A 17174-nucleotide genomic window follows, 5' to 3' on the forward strand; every position below is an offset into this window, starting at 1 on the left:
CATAAACAGTGAGCCATGCTGTGTGTTGGAAGCATTGTCTTAGAGCAACATACAGCAAGAGAGAGGGACTTAAACAACTTCACTTATATGCATGGATATGTGAATAACATGGTGGGACATGCAGAAGGCTCCATTGTCTTCTGACATAACAGCAAGACACAGAGACTAACTAAGGCAAAAAAAACAACACTATATGGGTAGTCTGTTATTTCAAGTCCCATGTGGATGCTTATTGTCTTTGTAGATGTTTAAAGTCTCTTCTGTGGCGGTTTTACAATGTTTTTGTCTCAATGGAATTCTGCTTTGACAGAGTGTGTGTGTGTGTGTGTGTGTGTGTGTGTGTGTGTGTGTGTGTGTGTGTTTTCTTGTATTTGTGGCTTGTGCAAGGACCAACAAGTGTATAAATTATAGGGAGTGAAGACATTTTTGGAAGGTGAGGACATTTTAGCTGATCCTCAAAACTTTAAAGGGCTTTTATGGGTGAGGTCCTGGTTTTAGGGTAAGGGTTACAGTCAGGCATTTAGTTAAGGTTATGGTTAAGGTTCGGGTAAGGGGCTAGGGAATGCATTATGTCTGTGAGGGTGTGCACTTGTTGTGAAAACATATGTGTGTGTGTCTTGTTGAAATGATTTACAGGTGAAACAGGTGAAGACAGGTCCTCAATAATCCATCAATGAAAGCTAACAAGTAAGGGCGTGAAGGGTCAAAAGCTTAGAAAAAAACTAGAAAACTAGAAAAAATGTCATTCTCCATTCTTGGCTTAAGCCTCTACTTCAATTCAGGGTGCTGTAGAAAAATGTTGGTGCAAGATGGCTGCCTCTGTAAAGACATGCCTTTGCCTAAAATATACAAAAGACTTATAAGGCTATGAAAACCATTTTTTAATTTTTAAGTTGTTACTCTTACACAGTAACAAGCTGGTGGGACCCCCCCTAGTTCCCATAATGGACAAAAAATAAAGCAAAATATAAACTTAAAAAATGTATTAATGTCTTTCTAGGGGAGAAAAGTGATGCAGTGCCCTTTCAGATGCCCTTACAACTTTGCTTCCTGTGGGTGCCCTTCAAATCAGAGAGGGTGTGTTATGAAGTTCCTTACTGTCCCCACATGACAGAGTCCCAAAGGGTGTCCTTAGAGGAAATGATATTCAGTGTTGTATAGAAAATGCACATCTCTATGATAGAAAGTGATGATGTGCTGTAAATGATAGGTATACACAGGTGTGTGAGAATATGAGAAATGATATACTGTGGTGGTGCCTGCCTCACCGGTGCACAGCAGGTGCCCTTTTACTTTCTGCCCCTGATCTTCCAAACATCTGTGCACACCACTGCACTTACACATACTCATACAGTAGTATATTCAATTTCTAGCATTAAAATATCCTTAAATGTTAATAATACATTAAATAATGTTTACCATCATTTATTTTTCCTTTCACACCCCGTTATCTCTGTCACATTATTTGGCGAAATGAAGTTGCGTGTGAGTGTGTTGATGGAGGGATGGATGGATTGTTAGATGGGTGGGTGGAGGCTGGGCTCCTGCAGGCAGCAGCAGGGCTGGGCGGGCACCAGCAGCAGCAGCAGCAGACGCAGCGGAGGCAGAGAAAGATCCAGCTACAGCAAGAAGAGGAGGTTCAGAGACAGTCAGCACAGACAGACAACACCGAGCCGTTTACTGTCGTGACAGCGTCGGAAACACACAGCGGACACCGTCATCATCTCATGTATTTATAGAAACAAGGTGAGCATTAGTATTATTATTATTATTATTGTTATTATTATTATTCGCAGATTTGTGTTGTTTTGAAACGGGAGGGGATCTGTCACACTCACCCCGCCCAGTCCAGCTAACTATAGCGGATGATGCCTCTCTCATGCTAGCTTCCAGCTCCCCCTCCTCAGCACCGGTCAAATTAGCCAGCTTTGGGTGAGCTCCAGCGGTATCTAGCTGTTTGTTGTTTGTGCTTTAATCCTGTCGTTGAATTCGCTGGTCACTGCATGTTAAAGCTAACAAGTAGCTTAAGCTTTTAATACTCTGTGACTTGTGGCTTAATGTCAGTGTTATTAGCTAGCCATCCCTCATGCTAGCTAGGCAACACTGCAGTGTTTACTGTGTGAGCTAGTTTTGGATTACTGTGTGAGCTGCTTTAACGCTAAATATACTGGTGTAGAGTTATCTATGCTCACTTCATTCGCGTAGACCCATGGTTCTCAAATGGTGGTATGTGTACCACCAGTGGTACGCAAGCATCCTCTGGTGGTACTTGGAGGAAAAACAGAAATACTGTTCAACTGTGTATAGCAGGGTATGTGATCATAGTGGAGCTGAGGAATTTTGAGTGTGTAGAAAATGAAACAAATAACAAAATAATAGTAATTCACCTTAGTCACCTTATCCTACATAGCTCCATCATCCTCTAATTTCACTGTCACTGGGAATAAATCTGGATTAGGTAAATAGGACAATCTAAGTTGACCGTGAGAGTGGATAGTTGTTTGTTCTTTCGCCCTGTGTCAGTGGGGATTGGCATCAGTTGGCATATTTTCACAGGTGGTACTTGGTATTAAAGGTTTGAGAACTACTCTTACAGATGATCATGTATGCATTAGTTACTGTTATTGCAGTATTTCTATAGGCTGTAAGCAGAGGAGATAATAGGTAAGATGTATTACCATTACATGATACATAAGGGGTGTGGAAATAGCTTCGCTCATCAGACTTGTTGTCCATGTGAGGTCTTCTGAATTATGGGTACTATCAACTTAAAACTGTAGCCAAGTGCCACTCATTCACTGTACATACAGTGGCTGTTGTCAAATAGCTTCTTCTACCTTGTTACTAACAGTTTTTGGTACATGTATAGACTCCAATGTGTTTATTTTTGGAGACTGCAGTAGGTGTTGGCCTGGTTTGGCCAAGTTTCTTGATTAAACCTGCTCAGCCTGTGTATTGAAATCTGAGGGAGCATCTTGTTCTTCCTGCATGAGTGCATGTGTGCACGTGCATCACACATGCACACATGCTTGTTGAGGAGCTGTGCAGTTTAACCACAGTCCTTCAGTCAGAACCACCTGTCCAGCTTTGTTGAAGCATCTTCATGTCTGATGCTTTTTCAACAGCAACTTGGGCTAAGAACCTGGTGTTGTGGCCGAAATCAATATTACAGTAACATAAGCAAGATTTTCTGACATCAAAAATATAAAGATATGCTTATAATATAAAGATAAACTAAAAATGTTAATAATAATATGATAAAATGATGTTCTGATATATATTACACTGTATATCATATATATATATATATACACACATATATGTATATCTATATATATAGATATACATATATACATATATATATATATATATATATATATATATATATATATATATATATATATATATATATATATAAAATGATTCAACTGAAGGTTTGTAATAGTATTATTGAATAATTGCCCTGCTTGCCTCCATATTTGCTCATTCTGGTCTGGAGTCTGACTGAATGTGAAGCTTGTTCTAATGCTGCTTTTTCATTTGTGTTTTGCATCATGGATCTGGTTGGCGTGGCAGCCCGTCGTCACCATGACAGCGGAAGAAACCATAAATATGAAGGAGGTGGAGATGATCAAGGTGATCCTGGACTTTCTCAACTCCAGGAAATTGCATATCAGCATGCTGGCTCTAGAAAAGGAGAGTGGCGTCATCAACGGGCTTTACTCGGACGACATGCTCTTCCTCAGGTAGTTGAACTGGTAGTTGGGAGCATCTGTAATGTTGCATTACTGTTTTCATCTGGATTTAATAATCCTTTAGAGTCTAAATACCTAAACCTAGATAAACATTTCCTCATTTCCTAACACCGTGTTGACAGCAAGCAACAGACACACTGCACACAGTCCGATTATAGTCATCTCAGGTGGCAGCTCTGAAAAGCTGCGTACAATGGCAACAAAACAACAGGCAGCTGTTCCAGGCACCCGTATAGTGTTTTTGATCGTGTCCTCTGCATTGAAGTTAGTGTAACACTGCACCAGTGCAGTGTAAGATGTCAGTGCTTCCTTGAAGTGTGACATCTGCAGTTACACTCAGTCAGATTATTTATTACATTTCAAGTGTGTTTAAGTGTTTGCTGCCAACAGGCTGTCGCATCATGTTACACTACTTTATTAAGAAGGTTCAGTGTTATATTCAACATAAATATGAGAACACAATTTCACATGTGCTTTCAAAATGAATTGTCTCAGGCAACTGGTGCTGGATGGGCAGTGGGATGAAGTCCTGCAGTTCATTCAGCCTTTGGAGTGCATGGACAAGTTTGATAGAAAAAGGTGAGTTCAATGCCTGAACCAGTTTCCCCATGTTAGTGTTCATGTCTATTTCATTGTGCCTTTTATTTTTCCATTTATTAGATATTTCACTCACACTTAACAGACCCTATGAGGACCGTAACCTCCCCATTACAAACAAACAGTGTCACACAACTCAGACAAAGTTTTTAAAGTGTGCTCTTTGCTGTACTCAGGTTTCGTTACATCATCCTGAAGCAGAAGTTTCTGGAGGCTCTGTGCGTGAACAATGCCATGTCTGCAGAAGATGAGCCACAGCATGTGAGTCCCCAACACTACATTAACCGATTGTTGTGCTTTGCATTTTCCCAACCTCCTAAACATCCTCAGCCTTGAATCTCCGTCCTGTTTTGTTGTCTTTGTAACAGTGCTCTGACTATCACTGGTTGTCATGGCAGTAAACACAGAAGGCTCAGTCTCAAAGACAAAAAGCAAAAGAAGCAGTGTTTATTAATACAATGCCAGCTTAAAAACCCACCATCTGTCTGATAATAAAGAAAGGAGAAGGCAGATTGTGTTATTTTGTGTTAGCTTTTGTTAACCGGACTATTCCCTGGCATTAGTTTGGCTTGATCTGTGAATAATGTGTTGGCATGTACAGTATGTACCAAAAAGTTCTTGTTTTATTCTCTTGTGCATGTTGGTCTTAAAGCCAGTCTGAGATTTGTTTCATGTTTTTCAGCTGGAGTTCACTATGCAGGAGGCAGTCAAGTGTCTTCATGCCCTGGAGGAGTTCTGTCCCTCTAAAGATGACTACAGCAAGCTGTGTCTGCTCCTCACGCTGCCTCGTCTCACAAACCACGCTGAGTTCAAGGCAAGATTTCAACCTAATTAGATTGCACTTGAAATATTTTTTTTAGTAGTCAGGAATTAAGTATCCCTTTATACTTTTACACTTGAGTGTTTTTTGCACTGTCCTCTCCTGCAATGTAAAACAGTGATTATACTGCCATAACAGTCTTTGTTTTGGTTAATTACCTTGGTGCCGGATTTCTCTGCCTCAGGATTGGAATCCGAGCACGGCCAGGGTGCAGTGTTTTGAGGAGGCCTGCATGATGGTGGCGGAGTTCATCCCAGCCGACAGGAAGTTGAGCGAGGCTGGATTCAAAGCCAGCAGGGATCGACTCTTCCAGCTTCTTATCAAGGGCGTCCTCTATGAGTGCTGTGTGGAGTTCTGCCAGGTGGGAACTGCAAAACCTAAACACAAATGCAGATTTTTTTGGTGTGCGTTTTGTGTTGGTGGTTAAGTCCCTGTTATTGTTTGTGTGCAGAGCAAGGCAACAGGTGAAGAGATCACAGAGAGCGAGGTCCTCGTGGGCGTCGATATGTTGTGTGGTAACGGCTGTGATGACGTGGACTTGTCCATGCTCTCCTGGATGCAGAACCTCCCCCACAGTGTCTTCTCCTGCGCTTTTGAACAGAAGCAACTCAACATCCACGTGGACCGCTTGGTCAAGCCCGCAAAGACGGGCTACGCCGACCTCCTCACCCCGCTTATCAGCAAACTGTCTCCATACCCCTCCTCTCCCCTCCGCCGCCCCCAGTCTGCAGACACCTACATGTCCCGTTCTTTGAACCCAGCACTGGACGGCTTGTCATATGGGCTGTCTGGCCAAGACAAGAGAGCGAGTGGTGGGGAGATAGTGCCGGGGAAAGGAGTCTCTCCAATGTCCCACTCGTTTGCCAACTTCCACTATCCTGGAGCAGCAGGGCAGAGCCTGAGCAGGAGCCTGATGATGGAGAGCTCTGACTGCCACAGCATTTTTGAGGAATCCCCTGAAACGTAAGGACTCAGATTTAAAGAGGAACTTATTTCTGTCCAAGTCTTTGACTATGGCTAAAATCAGAGCATGATATGTGGATAAGTACAGTACTTTGTCACATGTGATGCATTCACTGTTGCTGTCTGCGTGTGTTCTTTTGTGAAGATCAAGGACGGACACTCCTGTGGACAAAATGATGAGTTCAGAGCCTCAGACCCTGCGTCCTGACTCGGCTCCAGGCGAGGACGCACCATCTGCTGAGTCTGCGGACAAAAACGAGGTAAACGTCACTAACCTTTGCTTTTTAACTTGCTAGACCTGTTGACACATGTTATGAAACAAGTGATGCACTTTCCTTGATGGGTGTATCCTAAAGTGTCAGTCTAAATATAGGTCATTTCTCATGAGTGGTTTTAGTATGATGTGTCTGATTCATGCTCCTCTTGCAGGTCTTAATTACAGTCACTGCTGCTGGCTCAGCTTGTTATAGCTCTGTGGTGGCAGTGTGATTTGCACTTCATAATAATATGATTAGGATGGCTCATCACAACTTAAAGGTTTTTGTTGGTTGTGTGAAAACACTGATATATTATCAACACTGACTTAGGTGAGTGTGCTGCCATTTGTGTGAACCAGCCTGAGACCTGGACACAAGGAGAGGCAGATTTTAGCCACTTAACAAGGGGTTCCCTTAACTTTCAATATCTATAATATTGAAAGAAAGTGTTTGCTGCATTTTGTTGTAGTGAGGCGGCCTTTATCAACTGCAGGTGCACTCACAGCATCCAAGTCCAGTAGAGAAAATCTGCCATTTTTCATCACAGAACACAGGAGTTGTTAATCCCCTGCTGTCGTCCTGAGCAGTTTCAAAATAGCCACAGTTCAAAAATCCCTTTAAGGCCATAAATCAGAAAATGGAGAGATGATTTATTACTCCAGAGTTTAGTTAAGGTTCATAATAATATTAGTCATTCGGAAATAGTTCAACACATTTCTATTGGTGCTGATTTCCCAAATAACAAAGTGCGTACTCAAAACAGGTATTTGACACTTAACTAATTTACTAATTTTTATTTTTTATTTTGTGGTAGAAAAACAAGCCCCAAATGGCTTTGATCCCAGGTCAGTCTGAACATGTAACGCGAGACACGGTGAGCCTAAAAACAAAAATGAGTCATTACAGCCCTCGTGGTGTCTGTAAATACAATGTTGACGCAGTAGATTTCTGTCTGGCTCATGCCGTCTATTCTGGGCTCTTTGTGCACCTAGAAGTGAAGTTTGGGCTTTGCTCCGCCTTGCTCGTCGCCACGGAGACACATAAAGAAGCCAAAAAACAAAAGCAGATTTTGAGACCTCTGTGATCCCACTGTCCATTCCCTGCCCTAGCTTTTTTTGTTTTTCTCTCTGGCCTCTATCCGTTTTTTTTTTTGTTTTTTTCCTCAGCACTGGCACACTGCCAGTCTCCCTCCCATAATCATAGATCCGTTCTCATCAGATTGTCAAAGCAGGAAGCAGAGGACAGAGAGGGGAAGTGACCTGTCCTTGGCTTTCAGTCTCACCCTCTTTCCCCCTCAAATATCTGAACCAACAGAAGAACAAAACGATCACTGTGCTGACTTGGTAGTGGACTTTTAACCCGCTTACCTGTGTGCAAACATTTGTTGTTGTTCTAAATTTAAATTTAAAGAGGGAGCAAAATGTTGAGCGAAGCAACAGAATTAGTTTAAAATATTTAAAAAAAAAACATATATAGGCATCTGTCTAACAGAGTTGCACTCGAGGACACACACCATGACAGTCCCTTCCACACCTGATGCAGGTGGACTCAGATACTTGCCTGTCTGCCTGGTTTTGGGCCGTCCTCCTCTGCCTCTGGGCTAGTGTTCCTGTGAGTGTGGCTAGGCTTTTCTGAACACTCTGCCTCCAAGCTGGTCGTTTCGATGCTGTGGTCTCCCAGGTGTCGAGATTGATGTTCAGGGCCTTCAGGTCTCTCTTGCAGACGCCTTTGCAACGCAGGCAGAGTCTGCCTGTGGTGTGTTTACCCTGCACCAGCTCCCTGTAGAGGAGGTCCTTGGGGATCCTGCAATCACCCATGCATAACAGTTATAAGAAACGTGAGCATGCTAATAAAAAATACAAAGATATGGCAGGAAATGGTGCAGTATGGGATTGTGATAAAGTAAAAGCAGCAGAGAACAGAGCAGTTTTTAACAATAGGAGATAAAATAATATTCACACTGTTTTTTGGTGAAAATCTGATCTAAAGTAGGGAAAAAAAGGTTAGTCCTTGTAATGTTTTCATGGGTCACTGGTTTTGTGTTTACTCTTCAGCTCCGTGACTCTACTGAGAAGTATGAGGAGTTTTACCGCCAGCGTCTTCGCGTGCAGCAGCACCTGGAGCAGAAGCAGCAGCAGAGGCAGATGTATCAGCAGATGCTGCTGGAGGGAGGAGTCCAGCAGGAGCCGCCGCCCAGCGACATGCAGCACAGCCTCACCGAGAAGTTCCTCAACAGGTACGGACACAATGAGAAGTCTCACCCTGTCGGATAGAGCGTGCACATACTCACATCGGGAATTTAACACGTGTTAAGCTCTAAGGCAAAGTTCTTGTCAGAGTAGATCTATTGCATTTTGACCGAATGAAACCAGTGAATTATTGCCTTTCTTGTCTTCACACAATGGAGGAGCAGCTGTCACACGAGGACAACTAGACGTGTTAAGCTGTGATACTAATGAGTCCCATGTGGCCTTTTCTGCATGACACGCACCTCCCCCAAAACCTGCCCTCAGTCCTCACTGCCTCATCTGTGAGTGACCTCGCGTCACATTGAACCATCGTCTCCTCTGTAAAATAACTTCAACATACTGTGAAACCACACAAGTTCATTAACATTCAACAACGTGGCAGATGAGGATTTGCTGTTTTTCTCTCTCTCTCTCTCTCTCTCTCTCTCTCTCTCTCAGCAGGACAAAGGCTTTTTGATTTGTCCCATAGGAGTCGCCCCCATACCTCGTTTTCCCCTACAACTCCTCGTCTCTTAAACCTCTGCATTATTTATATGGGAAGCGGTGCACAGTGACATTATTATATTTCCTTTGCCCTGTGTTTGTGGCCCTAATTCGATTTAACTAGCCCGTCCACCCGATCAGCCAGTACAGAAGTGGAATGAAAAGTGTGGTAGTTTCTTCCTGTTAAAAATACAAAATTGAACCCTTTGGAAAAGACAGAAACACGGGCAAAGGCTGAAAGAAAGGCAGTTAATCGTGCTCGTATATTTTGTACTCAGGTCCATTCAGAAGCTGGAGGAGCTGAATGTGGGGATGGAGAATTTAGGAGAGGAGGTGAAATCATTGGCCCAGCAGTGTAATGGCAATGGGAACATCCCCGCCCCTGAAGACAATAACAACCCTCCGGCTGTGACTCCGGAACAAAGACAGACCCAAGGGGGAGGGGTGCTCAGCAGCACGCCACAGCGCGCATTGGGGGGGCGCACAGTCCCCCCTCCAGACGAGTCCCCTGTTGTCTCTCAGAGGTAGCTGTGCTCTGCAAGTTTGTGTCACATCATGGGACGATGATCAGATGATAAGAGTTTTTTTCTGTTTGTTGGCAGCGATCAGAAACAGAAAGACGACTCTCCAGGCTCCCTCACCCGGAGTAAAGAGGTATGGATGCACACGTTAACACAGCAGCAATAATACAAGTGGCAGCAAATGAAATGTTCCAACACTTTGGTGAGGCCTGCTGTAAACAAGTCGTACAGCGACCTGCATTTAATTATTTAGCTTTGCAGAATTATGAACCTAAAGATGACTGTTTATCCACAGTCCTTATTATCAGGGATGAGCTGAGGCGATACTCAGTATTGGACAGAAAAAAATTTCAAATTCAACACAATCCAAAAGTCCTATATATCGCAAGCTTTACTATGCAGACTGTAAAAATTCGAGATAACAATCAGAAGCTGCATTTTAGCTGAGTCATGCTCTGGGCTTTTTTATTTTTTATTTGTTAGAAAGGTGAAGAGTTATGTTTTTACATACTGTACATACTCTAGGACACGAAGAAGTGGTATTGTGCCATCCCTACTTATCATTATTATTATCAATAACACTTGTCATTACTCTGGAAATGTGTTGCTAATTTCAACTGAATTTTAGAAAATTTGGTAAAAGAAAATGTGCATTTATGCATTTTTCTGTTCACTATAAAATTAAATTTTGGGAGAAATCGTCCAGTGAGATAAGCTGTAGGAACACAGAGCGATAAAAAGGCGTAAATGATAATAATAAGTAAATAAAGAGCGCCAAGTGAAATTTGAAATGTGGTTCCCTCTTCAGCCCTCCAGTAATTTCAGTAATGCAATTATATCCTGTTTCCTCGTGCCTCAAAAAAATGAGCATCAACACAACCCGTCTCTTGTGAACTATGGTCCGGAGCGGTTGTCGTTTGTCCGCCTCTGAGCTCCTGTGATTGATCACATCTGTTTGTGTTCATCACACAAGAAGATACAGGGTCACGCTAACGGTGGAGATGTCACACTGGCATCACGAGGAAGCAGATTAAATCGGGTAGAAAAGCTCAGATGAGATTATGCGCCAAATTACACGTCATCCGCTTGTTAAGGTGTTTTCGTATGTGGGTTTGTTTTCAGAGTGACAAGCCAAAAAGTCTCTTTGTGCCCGTGCACACTTTGGAGGATACTCAGGCCGTCCGTGCCGTTGCCTTTCACCCGTCTGGATCTCTGTATGCTGTGGGATCCAACTCCAAAACTCTACGCGTGTGCGCTTATCCCGAGACACTGGACACAAGGTGATCTATGGGCAGTGAGCCTAACACCCATGTCCAACCGTATTGTTTTTCCGATCATGAGTAGACCTTCTATTCTCAAGCTTACATATACAGTATGACTTGTAGGATACCTGCAGCTGAAGATCTGAAATAGTGATTACAATTACAATCCTCTTCTCTCCTCTTGTCTGCAGCAATCCAACAAATCCGCCGGTCGTCCGCTTCAAGAGGAACAAACACCACAAAGGCTCCATCTACTGTGTGGCCTGGAGCCACTGTGGGCAGCTGTTAGCCACAGGCTCGAATGACAAATATGTCAAGGTGCTACCATTTAACGCAGAAACGTGCAACGCCACAGGTGAGCGTCGTCATACGCGACCGCACGATCACGTCTGTGTTTGTTGCCGTCAGATTTGTCATTGCTGTTCGTGTCTCAGGCCCGGACCTGGAGTTCAGCATGCACGACGGCACCATCAGAGACCTGGCCTTCATGGAGGGTCCAGAAAGTGGAGGAGCCATCTTGATCAGCGCCGGAGCAGGAGACTGTAACATCTACACGACTGACTGTCAGCGGGGACAGGGTCTGCATGCCCTCAGCGGACACACAGGTACACAACGTTTGCTTTGTCCCTCTCGCTGTCCGTCTGCATTCAGAGACAAAGACGGAAACATTACCAGCGAAATGTGTCTGCTGTGTGTTGCTGCCAGGTCACATTCTGTCTCTCTACACGTGGGGAAGCTGTATGATCGCCTCTGGCTCCCAAGACAAGACGGTGCGTTTCTGGGACCTCAGAGTCCCCAGCTGTGTTCGAGTCGTGGGGACTGCTTTCCATGGCTCAGGTATAGTTGAAGCCCTGTGTGTCATCACGTTCACCTCCACATGTAACGGCCTTATCCTTCTAGAGCAGAAAATAACATTCATTATAACAAGTATATAAAAGCTTTGTTTTTTTCTCTTGACTTGAGATTTAGCTGGATGGACATCAATCAAGTTAAATTAACTTAACTTTATAAATTTATGTTATTGAAAACTTGAAAATAAAAGCCTGTTTCTCACAACCCACCTGCACTAGCTCCATGGCCCACTAGGGGGCTGCAGCCGACACTTTTAGAATCACTGTTTCAAGAGATGTACTGTCGTGTTTCACTCCACAGGCAGTCCTGTTGCCTCGGTAGCCATAGATCCAAGTAGCCGTCTCTTGGCAACAGGGCAAGAGGACAGCGCATGCATGCTGTATGACATCAGAGGAGGACGTATCGTCCAGGTGTACCGGCCACACAGCAGCGATGTCCGGTCTGTTCGGTTTTCCCCAGGAGCACACTATCTGCTCACTGGCTCCTACGACACAAAGGTCATGGTCACCAACCTCCAAGGTACGTTTTCTGTACCTGAAGTGAATTTATCCACTATTAACGTCTTTATTTTACACCTAGGTGGCTTAGTGCTTAGAGGTGTTTACCCGAGGAGTGGGAGGTCAGGGTTTAAACACTGGACTAGGATCCCATCCTGGGGGAAGTACAAATACTCTTTTGTGTTACTAAGATCGGTGATGAGCAACAGCCAGATGCTTCTTCTGTCGACCAACGTAGTTTCTTGATATGAGTCTTACTTCCTATTAAAGTAATATGACTTGATTACTTTCCGTTACTCATGGATTACCGTACAATACAAATGCAAATAAAGACAAGAGAAAATTAAAGGGAGAAAGGAGTGTGACGCGAGGCTGGGAAGAGGAAAACAGAGGGCGTATATCATTATGTATTTTAATTGTAATCCTACTAATGAAATCTTTTTTACCTGTAACTATAGCGGAATACAGTTACATTATTTTGTACCCTACTTGCATAACGCCATCCCATGTGTTCCACCCTGGACATAGCGTGCAGATAACATTACACTGTTTCTGTTCATGAAGACTTAACAGAGGCAGACTAATAATAATAATAATAATAATAATAACAAAAAAATCATTAAAAGTTACACAGTACATTGTTAACACCATAGTAGCTACATTAGTTTGAATTGAGGGTCTAAGCCAGTGATGCTGCCACACCTGTAGTGTCAGGAGAGAAACTGTTGTCTGATCTGTCTCATTGAGTTGTGATCCCTGTGTGTGTGTGTGTGTGTGTGTGTTTAGGTGACCTGACCAAACAGCTGCCTCTGACCGTGGTGGGAGAGCATGGCGACAAGGTGATTCAGTGTCGATGGCACACAGAAGACCTGTCCTTCCTCTCCTCCTCTGCTGACCGCACCGTCACACTCTGGACACACAACCCGTAACACAGACGTGCGCGTGTGTGTGTATACAGTATATATAAGCAGTTCTTATAATCTAAAAGACACAACGTCTCTCCCCCTCCTCCCCCCCCAAAAAAACCAACACTGCTCCCCCTGCAGTATGAACATGGACTCACCCTTTCAAGACAAACACACTCACAGGTGAATGAGTGTTTCCCTCCTGCCTGATACAAACCGGTGACACATGAAAAGCACACACATACATACACACACACACACCACATGTCCTCCTTTGACTTCACACCCTCATCATACTGATCGTTGTCTCACTAAAGGGTAAAAACATCAGAATCATTCATCATTCTTTGAAGCTGAGGTTTAACTGAACAGAGGTGGTTAGTTCATGATGGTGCCTTCCTTCAGTTCGCAGTTTCCATAAGGGAATTTTGCCATTTAAGGGAAAAAAACAAGCAAAAACAAAAAAAACTGCATTCCTTCTTATGCATATCATTTCATCAAAGCTGGTATCATGCTGCTATTATTGTCCGGGGAAACAAGAGTCAAATACATGGTGTTAAATGTACATTTTGAGCGGTGAGCTTTTCTCATCCTGAGGCTGAATCTGTGGATGTCCAACTGTGAGATTTTCTGATGTCTGCCGTTGTTCTGTCCACATTAGCACGTAACTACAACTCAAAACGTGTAGATTAGCTTACGCATTTGTTTTCATTTTTTAAAAGCCTGTTTGCACTGAAGGTGTTCCAGTGTCTTGTGATTGGCTGCTTACAGTGGAAGATTGTTGTGTTGGCATCAAAGGGAAATACAGAGTGTAACTTTTGGTTTAGTGCGCTGCCTTCAGTGTTACAAAGCGTTAGTTTGTCTGCTGCTGTAACAAGATAACAACTGTAGGGTGCAGCCTTTGCCCATATAAATAATCTAATCATGTGCACAGTGAAATTGGAAGCACGGGTGCAACGTTCGATTAGAGCCAGTATTCAGAGCAAATGCATTATATTATTTTTCATGTATTTTACGTCTTAGTCTCATTTTGGACGATATACTAAAGTATGACTTTTTGTCACATTTTGAACGACATACTATAATTTTTTTTGTCACATTTTGGACGACAGACTAACCTATGACTTTTTTGTGAAATCATAAACATTTTGGACGACATACTATACTATGACTTTTTTGAGTGATTTTGGATGACATACTGTACTATGACATTTTTGGGTATTTTTGGACGACATACTATACTATGACTTTTTTCACTCATTTTGAACTACATACCCTACTGTTTCCAGTGGCTGAGTGGTTTGTGATGCTGCCATTGCATTAGTTATTCTTAAGAGGCACTGGTTCAAATCCCGTTGTTAATACTATTATGACTTTTTTGAGTGATTTTGGACGACATACTATACTATGACTTTTTGAGCTTTTTTGGACGACATACTAATGTATGAATTTTTGTCACAATTTGGACGACATACTAAAGTATGACTTTTTTGTCAAATATTAGATGACATACTAAAGCATGACTTTTTTATCACGTTTTGGACGACATACTATACTATGACTTTTTTGAGTGATTTTGGACGACATACTAACCTATTACTTTTTTGTCACAATTTGGACTACAAACTAAGTCTGACTTTTTTCACATTTTGGACCACATACTAACCTATGACTTTTTGTCACATTTTGGACGACAAAACATACTAATCTATGACTTATTTTTCACATTTTGGACCATATATTTCCGTATGACTTTTTCACATTCATTATTATTATATTGGATTATTTAACAGCCAATTCAAGTGCAAATGTTATCCTGCTAAATGTTTCTTGTCAGTGTAACCTTTGATTTAAGTCATGGAATTAAGTCGTAGTTTGTTGTAATTAAGATCTCACTTATACAGTACAGTCTCATTAGTTGTTTTTTTTAATTATTGCTGACCACAACTATTTATTTAGCCTCTGTGGAGTAGTGCATGTCTACTTTTCCAAAATGTCCACTCTCTATCCTTTGAGACCCAAAAGAATTACTGTGCACTAGATAAAGAACACAAACATTCAAATAAATGGTAAAGGAAGGACATCATTTAGTAGTGATTTAGGACAAAACCTGCTCAACATGAGAGAGCATTGTCTGTATGTACTTTCAGCTCTGAGTCATTATAAGTTAAATCTAAATGTCTGGCTTTTTCTTTTTTTTTGAAAAGTCTACAAAGTGTTTTAAAGCCATAATTTGGCAGGAAAGAGTGCTGCCTGTGTTGCTGAACTGGAAATTTTGCTGAGTTTTTGTGCAGTAGAAGAAAGCCTTGCTCCCGGCTGTGAGAGGTTCCCTGTCTGTGGACTGCAGATAATGAGGTGATAACTGTTAGCTGGAAGAGAGCAGCACAGTCGGACCACAGGATCAGTTTCGGAGAGAATCGACGTCTCAGCCAGTCAAATAGTAGCGTACGGTTTTATGAGCTACATCCTGAATTCCTCCAGGTTTAATGTCTCCATCAGAGGGAGATCAAAAGGAAGGGATTAGAGCAACACAACAGAGGTAAGTGTGGAGAGGAGTCTTCGCTAAACTCCACAGCGCTTTTGATAGTGCTCATCCCTGCCAAAATGTAGCCATGGCAACAGAGGAGAGGGAAGTGTGCAGCATTGATAAGAGTGCGACAGGGGATGAAGGGGTTGACAGATCATTTTGGAGAAGTCTGACCCTTCTGCAGAAGGATCGTCGTCTTGTCTGGGAAATTAATACCATACGCAGATGGTGTGTAGAGATTGACAGTCCCAATTCTCTCTGTGGGAGCAATTTAACACAAATCATACTACAAAGTGTTAACTTCAGACACCAGTGAGGGTATTTTCACACTGTAAATGCCTGTGACTGTGGGTCTCTTCTTCAAGTCCTTTAGGATTTATCTGCTGTGCCAAGCTTGCTCTGCTTCACATTGTTTGGAGAGTGTGCACAAAACTGCACTTCTGTGCCTTTAGCTGGGCTTTAGCATTCTGCTACGTGCAGAAGTAGACATCCAACATCAAGGGCACCAGTTTGAAAGCAACAAGATCAAATAAGCAGGCAAATTAAATATCAACTCGCCTGCTGTTTCTGAACTCGTTCCTAAAAACTACATTTATTGCAGAGCAGGATTTAGAGTAAACAAGACTGGCAGAAACACTAGCTTTTGAAAACTTCTGGGAATACTTGATTTCCCCTCTTCATTTGTGAACACATGATGAGGAAGAGGAAGAGGAAGAGGAAGAGCACTGTACAGTAGAAGGGCCTCCAGCCAGCCTCAAGGGCCTCCAGCCGGATACAGCATATGATTTGACAATGCTAGTTTTTGCACCACTGATTCAGGCAGAGTCTACTTAATTAGTAAAAATGGACACTAATTGAGCCCCAGCTGTATGTAGGAAAAAAAACAACATGCGGATCCCTGAGCACACACACCAACCCAAGAGCTGCAAGTCTCTGTGATCCTCCTCTTCCCCCCTGAGCTCCGTCTGTTCACTCAGTGAGTGTAGCGGCTTGTTAGCACACTGGGAGATTTGTAAGGATGATGAAAAGTTGTGAGGGTGGGAGATTCAGAATGAAGGAGAGGACAACGTCAGGACAACGTGTCCTGCAAATGTGATGCAGAGGCACTACAAAAAGCATCCAAGATTTTCATTAAGAAATGATTTAATTTATCTCGGTGGCAACTCGTCAGTAGTGGACGCGAGGGCGCCACCCAGGCCTGTCTCACATACAGAAGAATCACAGACTTTCACTGATTATAAATATTACACAGTGAGTAAAATGTGGTAATAAAAATTGTCTAAAGTTGGTGAAAGGTGACGTATTTCCTGTCAGGGGTGCACAAATATTAAGTACTGTGGGTCTGTAGCATTTCTGTAACTTACGAAATGTTATCTTCACTTAAGTAGTGGGTCCTGATATTAAAGGTATGGGAAACACTGTCATAACATGAGTAGTATATGAATATCATATATGATACTTAATGAAGTGTTTAACCCTTTAACAG

General features: G+C 42.6%; 1 protein-coding gene across 2 annotated transcripts; it reads left to right on the top strand.

Moving 5' to 3' along the window:
- The first annotated feature begins 1594 nt into the window (after positions 1-1594).
- Positions 1595-14177, top strand: LOC122779485 (WD repeat-containing protein 47-like). Of its 2 annotated transcripts, none has more exons than XM_044041905.1 (17): positions 1595-1746; positions 3577-3746; positions 4251-4334; positions 4529-4613; positions 5035-5166; positions 5357-5533; positions 5624-6135; positions 6281-6395; positions 8447-8628; positions 9403-9648; positions 9727-9778; positions 10768-10925; positions 11099-11262; positions 11342-11512; positions 11613-11744; positions 12060-12278; positions 13043-14177. In XM_044041905.1, exons 2-17 carry the CDS (start codon positions 3589-3591, stop codon positions 13183-13185), a joined length of 2730 nt encoding a protein of 909 aa, XP_043897840.1. In that variant the 5' UTR covers positions 1595-1746; positions 3577-3588; the 3' UTR covers positions 13186-14177. The 2 variants fall into 2 exon arrangements, with proteins under 2 accessions (XP_043897840.1, XP_043897848.1); XM_044041913.1 differs by lacking the exon at positions 1595-1746 and adding an exon at positions 1876-1932.
- Positions 14178-17174: the final 2997 nt, after the last annotated feature.

This window comes from Solea senegalensis, linkage group LG1 (assembly GCF_019176455.1).
Source record: "Solea senegalensis isolate Sse05_10M linkage group LG1, IFAPA_SoseM_1, whole genome shotgun sequence".
NCBI classification, from domain to species: Eukaryota; Metazoa; Chordata; class Actinopteri; order Pleuronectiformes; family Soleidae; genus Solea; species Solea senegalensis.